Source organism: Lasioglossum baleicum, chromosome 7 (assembly GCF_051020765.1).
Source record: "Lasioglossum baleicum chromosome 7, iyLasBale1, whole genome shotgun sequence".
Lineage (NCBI taxonomy): Eukaryota > Metazoa > Arthropoda > Insecta > Hymenoptera > Halictidae > Lasioglossum > Lasioglossum baleicum.
Window position 1 is genome coordinate 17,643,150 of NC_134935.1, and position 12,117 is coordinate 17,655,266.

The following is a 12,117-nucleotide window of genomic DNA, read 5'->3' on the forward strand; positions in this document are numbered from 1 at the left end:
GATTCTGCAATTTTGCTCACCTTATCATGTGACGTAACTCTCGTTGAAGCTTCCGCAGCTCGTCCACGTAAGTCGCCATCGAGTCGAAATAGGCGATAGCGTCGTCTACGCTTGGTTCTCTTTTCAAATTCTTCAGGATCTCGCCTCTCCTACGACAGGCGACAGTTAGGGTACAGGTATAGTGGAGCGGTGAAGATCGATGATAGCGACGGGGTGAACATTGTAATTAATTGTGACTGTATACATAGTGGAGCGATGACGAGAGAACAGCGATGCACATAAAAACAAAAATCACCGCACCGCTCTCCTCTACGCTACGCTCAACTCACCGCTCCACTATGTTCCCGTCCTTAGCCTGACTCAACTGTTTGCTACTGGCAGTGACAAGCCGCTGCTGTCGATCTTCCAGCGCTCATTAGCGAAAAACGATAAACGTAATTGTAAAAAACGAAATATTCAGTGAAACACATTAAGGATTCCCGTTTTATTTTATTCTGTAGAGATCGGCAGGAAATAAAGATTTTTAATAGGTGATTATAATTGATTTTGAACTACTGAATACATATGTATATGAGAAATTTGTAAATTGGTTTTTCTATCCTTCATTCTTCTCTATTCGTGTAGAATCTACGAGAATCAATGAAAAAATACCTCCCCTAATTAGGCAAGTTTCCTCAACTGTTCGCTGCGTACCTGGATTTAATCCTGTCGTAGTCCGGCATGGTGTTGGTGAGCTCCGCGTAAAAATGTTTGAGCGACGGCACGTATGTGAGGGACCCGGTGAGAAGATCACGCCCGAGAGCTTCGTGGCGTACGTAGCTGACGTAATTCTCCTCCAGAAGGATACCACGACCGAAGTAATTGATTCCGTACACGGAAGCAATACCCAGGCTCTCGATGCTCCTCAGCAAATTTTTAAACGCTATCAGATACCTGGAACCGAGGGACCCGCATTGTACGGCTTTTCTACACCTTGCTGTTTACAGTTCGTCGCGTGCCAACGTTTGCCGGTCACTATGAAAACAGACGTGTCGAGAATCGCCGGGTGGCACACTTTTCGCTCAAAGTGTAGCAGAATGGCGAGGGAAAAAATTTGTTGAACCCTTCGCTGCATGATTTGTTCGATTGGGATGCGAAAATTGAAAGTAGTTTTTGCGTTTTAGTTAAGGGAAAAATAGTTTAAAAAATTAAAACAACATTAAGAAAATACATTCTTATTTTACTATACATATACCAGATTTGTTAACTGTATCAGATATGATGCACTGGTATTGTTGTGAAGGGGAGGCTTCAGTCTTCAAGTCCACTGTGATTCGAGTCACAGGAAAAACGCAATTTGTGGGATCAAAAAATAGGATGTTTACTCTTTAAAATGAGCCTAGAAGGAGATTGCTGTATTTCTTTTTGCAAAGTTACAACAATTTAAACTTTTTACTATTTTTTTATTAAGATTTGATTAAGATTGATTAATTCTTCAAGAGTTTACGAATATTTAAAAATTGTTCCGTTAAATTCGCCTAAAATTGGCAAGTTTAGTTTGTAATCTGTTCCTTTTACCTCCAAACTCCGCTGTTATCCGTTTCCTTGATCTGATTAGTCAGGTGATCCAGCATCGCCGCGTTCACGCGCGTGTACCACATCATCACTTCAGTGATACTGCTCTCCTCCGAACTTATCTTCATTCTAGGAAACACGAAAGAAACTCTTTACTCGCAGTATAGGTGTACGTACAGCGACAGCTTGCTGTCGATACGTCGAAATTTATTTGTGTGATCGACACCAGTAGGGCGAGTGTGTGCTCAAGTGCTGCTTGCACAACTTTTACAACTAGGATTTCGAATGTAGAAATGAAAAAAATTCTGCAATGTGTATTTCCGTCGTTGCTATTCGTCAGATTTTTTTCAGAATTTTATCATTAGAATTTTTCAATTAGTTTGATTTTGTAAGATTTTTGGGAGTGACTAAATTAGTCTGATTTTGTGCGTCATTGTGATAAGCGCAACTCGCATAATCGCCGGACTGTTGCGGACAATGAGTGAATGAAAGGGCAGCAGGAGGATGTTGCGGGGATGATTTCGAATTCTCCGGTGATCCAGGAGGAGGAGCATGGTGGCCGCAGACGAAGCCAGGAAGTTTAGTTAGCTAATCGTTGTGTCGAGCCGCCTTTTAGCCGAGAAGAGACGAGATGGCTGCGAAGGGACGGCAGGGGGTGTCGGCAGGAGGGGTCTAAAAATATTGTCCGCTGCTCCAAATGGTCGGTCACGCGCTCATGTGTGACGACCGCGTCCATTGCTCGTAAAGGTGGTCCGACAGAGAAGGCCGCAGCAAAAGACGGAGAGAAAAAAACAGTGCAGATTCTTTTTTCGAGGGCGTTCCGCTGGAAAGCGGCGCGCGTGCCACGCGCCTTTGATCGAGAGGACTCGCAAGGATTCGCGAGGATTCGCGAGGAGTAAAATGCGAATAACCTTTCTAACTATTCTTTCCGAACAATCTTTCTAAATATATAATAAATTTTATGATTTCGGCGCAGGGTTCGATCATTTATAGAAAACCAGCAAATGTGAAAATTAATTAAACATGCTTCTCGACGTTTCGATCCTTATGTGGATCATTCTCAAAGAGACATTTTTTGCGTCTGAAAAATAATATATGTGTAATACATATAATTTGAATTTACACGGCTGTGTTACAATATTTGTTGTAACCCTGCGCCGAAATCATAAAATTTATTATATATTTAATTTTCGATCGAGAACAATTCACCTTCATCTTTCTAAATAATGGTTCCAAATAATGTTTCTGCATACTCTTTCTACACAATTCTTCAGGACACGTTTGAGTGTCACGTTCGAATTTCAGCACTTCAAAGGATCCAAGACTGAAATAGTCTTATCCGAAAAAAGCCACTCTCCAGAGTACTCTGCCATAAGTAGAGTGGTTGACGCGAAGAAACGCGATACATTGACCACCCACGATCGCAACCAATCAACAACTTCCCACCCCTTGACGATAACGGATGGATAATGGATGGCGATACTAACTTGTTAGATTGCTGAAAATAATCGCATAGCACGTACATGTATACGGGCTAATTAATTCTGTTGCCTCGATGTCCGATCGATCGATTTAACAGTGCATCGGATCTCAAGTTCGCCTCGTGTTTGTTTCGTATCAAAGATAATATGTCCACAATGAAGCAACAACGAGGGTTCGTATGACTGTCTCTTGTTGCTGCGTTTCCTAAATGTCTCCAACACACCATAGTAACTCACAGAGCCAAGTTACACAGTTTGTCAGTGGAGGAAAGGACCATTATTTGACACAGCTACACTCGAAATGCGATAAAATGGTAACCAAAAATTGCACATCGATTTTTAAGGTGTCATTGTAGAGGGAAGGCTTCGATCTGCAAGCTCAGTGATTTGATCCATTTAAAAAATGTTCCAAGCTTCGTTGATCCGATTAAAATTGATTAAATTGTCAGGAGGGCTATTAAATGGCCCAGCTTTCATTCGAAGTGCGATAAAATGGTGAAAACAAGAATTGCACATCAAATTGTAAGGAGTTGTGATCTTTATGTGAATGTAATATTACACACCGAGGCAATATACATCGATGGCGTCTTTCAAGAGGATTGTTAGCGGCTTGTTACCGGTGTTCCTGCTGACAGAAACGCGTTCCGTTATACATATATATATATGTATAATAGCCGTAGAAACTGGACATGTCGCTTTAGTCGATCGACGGAGAATTTTCTGAACTATCAACCTCGAGAGAAAGTGGTTGGAAGCACGTGGCTCAGCGATTTTTGTTCCCTGGTTGCGTACGGAATTTCTGAATCTCTTCCCGAACTGATCCGACTGCGGATCTTTACGCATTTATAGCATGTACACACATTCGAAACGCATGAGAACACTTATAGTCTAATTCATCGCAAAAGCAGCCCCTGTCAAAAACTTGTGAAAGTTTCTCAATTTTTCGCACGGCCCGTTGGCACTTCGTCAGTTCCTTCATGCTTTCAGAGGGTGAGTCCGATCGACGCCTCAAACTTTACGGTCCCTCTCGAAGTCTTAATTATTGCGTCCCGACACGGTGATTCATGAGCAGAGTTTCCCGGGGGCTGTCGGGAATGAAGAACCGATCTCGGGAATTGTCTGCAGCAACGCGCCCCATCATCATCGTCGACGAGTATCGATTTATCGGGCACTCTACCCCCGGCAACAAGTATTATATTCGATCGAGTAAAGAGAGTGTGAGAGAGAGGGGGGAGTCCATGTTCTAAAAATTATTCAACATTACCGGACGAGGGGAAAATGCGCTTTTGTTAATATTAAAGGGAACCGAATGAGTCGACCGTCTTCTCCGCGCTGTAAGAATGTTTATACCACCGTGTGGATGACTGACAATGAGTGCGAGTGTGAGTGTGCATGCGATGGTTTATGTCACATGTTTAACTATTATATATGTGCGTTACGTGGTGGTTTTGTTACTAGAACACCATCGATAGTTCCCCGCGAGCGAGCAATGGATGAACAACCATCACGCGCCGCGCAGTGTCGAGCCTCCTTACAGCGCTGAGAAAATATTAACTAACCCAGGAGGCGTTCAATCATTCTCAGCTGTTCGAGAAACTCTTGACAACTGCCGTTGTCATCCCCCGCGAGCTTCCAACTTCTCGAGATAGTCTTCGTTGACGTTTTGTTTTTTTGCGGCGTGGTTTTTGCGCAATCTTCGCGACACTAATAATCTTTTTAATATCGAAGATCTGGGAATTTTTCAGTACATCGTATCAAGACAATTCGAGTCTCATTTGCTCCGTGTACAGATGATCTTGATTTTTCCTCGGTGTTTTTGACGGATTTTCCAGGTTTTTCGTGTGACGACACCAACGTGGTCGGTCTCGGGAAAAACCGGGCACGGGTTACATATTTTTATAATCGATCGATACACGCCAAGACGAATACGACACCGGCGTCGCTATTATAAAAGCGTGTCTCGCTGCTCGAACACAGTACGTGTTCTTTCTGCTGCGTCTTTCGGAGCTCTCCTCGTTAATCAGCCGTGGCGATATCGTCGAATTGACTGACTCGCATTGACGCCACTCACCTGTACCGGGTGGCCATTCTAAATTCTACATTACCTTCCAGCATCTCATCAGTTTTGCATTTGTGATAACTCCTTTCTCTTCAATTTTATTTTTAAAAAGAAATTAATAGAAGAAAGAAGGCATCGTTCTGCAAGGGTTGCAAATTTTCTTTAAATTTACACAGAATTCACCGACTAGTATTAAACTTTCAGCAGCGTGGATTTGGCGCTTTTGCACTCGTCCCGCGCTGCGCTGTTCCCGGTGCTTTATTTTTGCACACGCACGCGATATTAACACAACCGAGCCGCATATATTGCTGCTCTTTCGATGCGTCTCCGCCTCGCGGCACGGTATTAGAATCAACAAATATGCGAGTGCACGCCGAGCGATTCCAATTCTAACAGGATTTCCATCCAGCTGCAAAATTCCTGTCTCTGCTCCCCTCTTGCTACGATTTCGCCGCATAAAACAACCACGACTGCAATTTAACGAGACACCGCGACTTTGCATCTCTGCTGTCATAATCTCAAAACTGTATACAGTATTTTATCGATAAAAGTCCCCAACGCGGGTTACGCGGAACGTAGAGTAGGACAGCCGAGCTCTTCATTATTTTTTTATGGAACTTTTACCAACATATTCGTGGCATTTTTCCAATACAAAATGATACCGAACACGATATAATTTCAACTGTATTTAGTGGTTTAATCGACGGTGAATGTTTCGGGCGCAAGGAAGGACAGCGTATGGGAAAGAAAGAGACACGGAGAGTCGCAGTCGCCGGCACAGTTCAAAGAACTTCCCATACGCTGTTCCTCCTTGCGTTCGAAACTGCACAAGTAAATCGGAATTATACCATATTTGGCATCATTTTGCATGAGAAAAATGCCACGAATATGTTGAATAATGAAAAATAAAGAGTCATACTCCTCAGCGGCCTCTCGGGGGTACAACCCGCAGTAGTGGGGATAGTTCTGGGACTTACCGGCCAGACGGTAAGAAAGAATCGCATAAAACGGTAAAATAATAATATCCCGGTTTAGCGTACAGACGTTCTTTCGCAGTCGGTGGCAGGTTCGAAGAATTCTCTGGTCGCATTCATTAATCGAGTGGGAAAAGCACGCGGCACGCGGAAAGGGAGAATTCTCCACTTCGAAGGCTGAATGGAAATTCAACAAGTGTCGGAACGGAAGGCTCGAGGGAATAGAGGCCACCGGCGTAACTTTCCGTACGACATTGCATGCACAAAGGGTGGCGTTACAATTACTCCGCCGCGTAAACCCATCACTTCGTTTCATTAATTTTCGACCATAGTCTCTTCCTGTGTACGATTAAGAACGCTATACTATAATTATTTTCAGGCTTTCCTCTACATACTTATCCCTCCGTCCTCCTCCCTGCTATCTCGTTGCACTCTCACTCGTTCTGTCTCATTATTGAACATTTCCATTCTAATGCAATTTTATTCGGTACCAATTTTCTTCTTGATGTATTTACAGCAAAAATGAGTAGAAGAAAGCTGAAACTGCGAAGACATCAAACGAATTAAAGTGTGCTATTCCATTATTATCATTCTTCCGACCCAGAATATTTCCATTCCCTACGATTTTTTCGAAATTTTATGGATATGAAATTGGTATAATACCTCATAGTAAACCTAATAATATGTAGACAATATCTTGAATAATGGTACAACAATTTTAGTGGCACCTCAGAGTCAGCATTGGAGTGCTAAGGGATAAAAGAAGGAATACAATTTCATATTCCACTATAAAATGAACAGGAGATATTGAAGCTAACCGAACGAACTTATGTTACGACCCAGTGTGTCGTTCGATCACTTTTCTCGTAAATGCATACATTCCTCGGTCTAGTTTTTAGTCATCAATCCAACGGAATCGAACGGATTGAAACCTTGAGTTTCGCTCATAAAAAGGCTCTCTCCAGACGCTGCGTATTAAAAGGGAAGTAACGTAAACAAATTTGAAACTTCGAGGCGACGTTGCCATTAAGGAAACTATAATTGTTAGTACTACATACAGTGACTCTTATTAATATTCGGACACTAACAGAAGGTTTACTGTACAGTAAACAATAGGTGTGAACAATAGTGGGACCTTTCGTCCAAATCGGAGACAAAATCAAAGAACTTTCGATAGAAATGAGGTAGAGCGATGAAATTTTTTTAAAATTAAAGCTGAAACTTTGCAGAATATGGGAAAAATAGGGAGATTATGGTAAGAACGTTTTTTAACGTTGAAAAAATTCGTTAAACTTGCACAATTTTGAGAAAATTGTGGTTTTTTCAATACCACGCGCGGAAGAAATTTTTTTTGAACATGCTGTACTTCATTTCCCGTAAATTTTTTCACGCTGATTTCAAATCTGGTCTCAAAATTTTTCTACGACTTCAGGATATTGCAAAATCGATTTCTTGAAATTCTACATGTTTAATGAATTTTCTCAAGCTTAAAAAACGTTCGTACTATAATCTCCCTATTTTTCCCACATTCTGCAAAGTTTCAGTTTTAATTTTTTTTAAATTTCATCGCTCTACCTCATTTCTATCGAATGTTCTTTGATTTTGTCTCCGATTTGGACGAAAGGTCCCACTGTGCGACGGATGACCATTACTTTTTATACACCCTGTACAAAGGAGACTGCGACTGGCTCAAGAATTTAGTCAGGTGGATAGATAACGTCTAAAAATTGTGTGCATGTGACGAACATGTGGATCGATCTCGATAGAGAACAAGAGGGGGATAGAAAGATAGAGTTTTACCGGCGATCAAAGGGGAGCCGTCAGACACACGAGGGATATCTGACGTCACTACCATAACGACGTGAACCATACACGGGGCCTCGAGACCTCGAGTATTTGCCTTTGCCGATCGATTCGTTACCTGAAATCCTCGAGGCGTGCTTGGAAAGCCTCTTTGCTGACCACGCCGTAGGTTTCCGTCTTGCTCTCGTCCCCCGGCACCGGGACCAGGGGCCACGTAGTCATGTTGTGGAGTGCCTGATCGGTTATGGCGAACCTCTGCGTCAGGTTTGACCTTCAACAGAACCGAGAGACCATGGCTAATGCGTTTTGCGTCGATAGTACTCGCCGCGGGACGCGACGCGCGCGACGCACAGTGGTCGATAAGTGTGAAAAATGGGACAAAAACGGGGAAAGGAATTGTTTTAGACCGTTCAAAATTCATACATAATTTCATTTCAGTAATATGCTAACCTTTCTGTACGGTTTAACGGGCTATGCAACCGTGCAAGCTCAATAAAATGGAGTCAATCTAACGTTTTTTCCGCATATAAAGATACTATACAAAGAAGATTTTTTTTTAGGGAACACATTAAGCAACATTGTAGTTTTATTTTCATTATTTATGAATTACATGAAAGTACAAAATGATTCTGTAAAATGAGAAAATGGCGACTGCTAAGAGAAAAAATATCTTTTTTCGCTGGAAAAAGTCAACTTTAAACGTTTAATTTGGATCGGGCTTAGCATGGTGATGAATGCTCCCTGAACGAACGTGACCCGCTGATTAAAACGATTCTTTGATACAAGAGGAACCCTTTGGCTCCGCGTCCAAGACAATGAAAACAGATGTGGGCGAGCGTGGCCTAATCGAAGCTGGCTCGAATACCAATACTACTAGGATTTCAATGAAAGAGTCGTCTCCCGGAATACGGGAGCAGCTCGATTTCGATTTGCCAGAGAGATCCAGCTACTGGTCGCGGTTGTGTATATCAGTATCAAGCGTTTTCTGGTAGCTCGCAGAAAATTGAAATTGCATTCAGAATCGCATTTATAGATACAGTTACAATTAGTAGATACCTGAGGGTGCTGCCATTGGTGTAGATGAAGAAAGCAACCTCAGATCTTTCAAGCTGCATCCGCGTGACCACCTTCCCCAAGTCTGTGGCGATTGTCACCTAGAACCAATCGATCAAAGGCATTCAATTAACACTGTATTCTCCATCATCCTTCCACAGCTTAAAATTTCGTTTCATAAAATCCATTTGCGCTTTCACAATATTTTCGATCCCCTAAAATTCGCTACAGCGACGAAAAACAAACGCATATCAGAAGAAAACCGTGCATCAAGTTTTCAGGACTTGTTGCGAAGAGGGAAGTTCAATATTCAAGTTCATGATAGGTCTTTTTACGAACAAAATTTCAGAAATCGACAAAATGGTCAGAGGGGTTGTTATATGGCACAGTCGCTCGGGTGGCCGGCTATTGACACAAGGGTTAAAACAACTCCATTGATATTTTCCTTATCTTCTTGAGCCCCTTTCGTTAAAGACATTCTCGTGGCCGGCGATTCCGCGAGTTGTGCAAGTCGGCTTTTCTATTTGTTGGCGAAACGTTCTATTTGCGACGAGCGCGTCGTTTCGCAATTCTTTTTTTAATGATGGCTGCAAGCTGTGCAAGCTGGTCAATCGATATTAGACGATACGGCTGCGAGAGATAGGGTGCGTATTAATAGCGGGATTCCTTCGACTCGTGGCGCGAGATGTCTTCGACGAAGTTAACTTCTCTCTCTCTCTCCTGGTTCCTTTGGTGCGGAGATTCTGTTTCGACGGCAACATCGTGTGTTTCTCCTATACTGTACCGAAGGAAATTCTCCTAGAAGGAAAGAGAGCCTTTGCACAGCTAATGGCCGGCGTTGTTCGCCAACTTCCGAGATGGGATGGAACTAATCGCGCGAGGAAGGAAGGACAAAGTGGACCGAGCTGAGTGGCACACGATGTTGCAGCTATCCGGCACTCGGATCGAGCTTTAAGATCGGGCTTGCTCGAAAATTCTTAACACCTTCTTTGCCGGCGACGAAACGAATATTAGCCGTGAGTCCTAACTTTAGTTTAACTTATACTTTCTTCCTGCTCTTGGTGTTGCATTCCGGATACTCAATATAAGTATATTTATTAAGTACAATTTCTAAACGAAACACAAACTACGGACGTGATACAAAAGATCTTAGTAGTCTAGACAAGACTCGGTAAGAGACTGATCGGAAGCGAATGAAGACTGTCAAAAAATGCTCACGAGAAAAAGAAATCAGCAGGAGACGTAGGTTTTGGGTTCTGTAAAGTGGAGGTTGTTTTAGGTCTAATGGTCAGTAAGGGATGAATCATGGGAATGAGGTTCAAAGATGAGTAATGGTAGATGGAATGTCGAATTGAAGATAGAGAGAGACGAACTGAAACGTTTAGGTTACATGAGTGATTGCTAATGCTAGAGAGAATCTTATCGTTGGTATACAACATTGGTGACGCTTTAAAGTGTCGATAGCCTCTTGCACGACTGAAGGAGTCAAAAGACACGAAATTGATACGAATTACCATCAAACAAGCTGAAAATCGAGACTGTTTTGAAATTACTTATAGTGCTTCAGGGTTATTAATGCATTATACGAGATTCATGACATCCTAACAAAGGTCCATGTCCGTTAACCTGTCTCGACGTCCGCAGGACACGTTCAGGACACGTTCAGGACGTCCTCCGTCGCGATTAATTCCGTCGCAGTAGATAAAGCGTCACCGGGTCAGCCGCGCAAAACTGACACCGCTTCTCACTCGATATTTCATCCGTCCGTCGATGCGTGCGTTTGCGAAAATCGGCGAAAATCACACGAACACAGTGGTATCGATCGCGAAAATTTTCGAAAAATTCTTGATATTCGAACTGTTACAATTTCGTCGAAAACATACGGTAGTAAACCGTCAGCCATCATTCGCAATTCGAATTGCAACAGTTCGAACAATGACAATCTACGGAAAGTGGAAGAAGAGATTCAGTAGTACTTTGACATTTCCCATGATGTGCAGGTAGTGTGGACGACATAATGCAATATTTATTAGCGTTACGAGGTTCCACAATAGTTGTGCGAGTTCCACTGTCCTCGGTGCTTAAGGGGTTGAAAGCCCGTCGCTCGGTAACTGGGACACTTGTCGCGAAAGCAAGCAGAAATTTGCTAACCTTTCCGTCATCAACGTTTTACGTTGCTGCGGCCGTGCATCGTGATCGAGTTCGATATTGGCCGACCCCATTTCAAAGGGAAATTAAATTAGTCCCGTACAGTTCGAACCTGAGGAAGAATCTTCATGGTTTCTCCGATGTACATAGATTTTAATTACGTTTCCGCGGTGCGCGGGCACGTATTTATCAACAAGTCGAACAACACTATTGCACGAGAAAAAGAACACGTTGCAGAGAATTATCGAGTGAAAAAAGTTATTCTGATTTAAAGTGTATGAGATTAATGATGTGACTGACTGTATAAATTTCCCAATAATGGAATTTTATGTAGAAAACGGGCTTTCCAACGCACCGCGCGGCCGTCTGTCAACAAAGCTCGATGGGGGTTGGGGTTGGGCGAGCAAAGAGGATTAACGTGCCTTAATTCCACCCCGTACGATCGGAAAAATTTCCATAGCAAGACCGAACTATAAATGAGATCGAAATTCATCGAGCAGCTCGAGTGGTGTTCTCGGTATCGAGTTACTTGTTGGACGAGCAACGTAGCACCGCGAAAGCCGTAGAATGTAGAAGAATGAGCCTCCTCCGCTCTCGCAGCCCCTATTGCCTCTCCTCTCCCCTCCTGTCGTCGTCCTCTTCAACGTTTGCCGCCGACGATTTCTCTTTTTACGTGTTGCTGCTGGGCGAAACATTCGAACCTGCGAATCGATGGACATAGAGACACCTGCTCGTCAAAGGCAACGACACTTACACCCTGCTGCCAATAATCGTCCACCACTTCCGGTCTGCTTTTCACCAGGGCTTTTTCGCGCTACTGTCGCAACACCCGGCACTTTTATCTTTGGGCTACAGAGTTGCTGGATTTTGAAAGAATCGATGGAAACAATTCATGTGTGCAGCTACGGGGTGAGTCACCTAACGTTGCCACCTCAAATGTCTTTGTTGTTTTTAAAGATACTTCAAACGTCTGAAGGACAAGGTTGAATGGTTCAGTGGGGCTCGCATGATACCAAAGATATTTTTGTTTTTATGTGATTTTTCT

General features: G+C 43.0%; 1 protein-coding gene across 3 annotated transcripts in view; it reads right to left on the reverse strand.

Moving 5' to 3' along the window:
• Window positions 1-12,117, reverse strand: part of LOC143210522 (uncharacterized) — a 35,692-nt gene that overhangs the window by 3,623 nt on the left and 19,952 nt on the right. For all 3 annotated transcript variants that reach the window (XM_076427435.1, XM_076427434.1, XM_076427433.1), the window contains exons 3-7: window positions 8,928-9,025; window positions 7,990-8,142; window positions 1,558-1,683; window positions 694-933; window positions 21-149 (exon numbers count right to left, since the gene is read on the reverse strand). In XM_076427435.1, coding sequence (XP_076283550.1) covers window positions 21-149; window positions 694-933; window positions 1,558-1,683; window positions 7,990-8,142; window positions 8,928-9,025 — 746 coding nt within the window. The remainder of the gene's footprint in view (window positions 1-20; window positions 150-693; window positions 934-1,557; window positions 1,684-7,989; window positions 8,143-8,927; window positions 9,026-12,117) is intronic.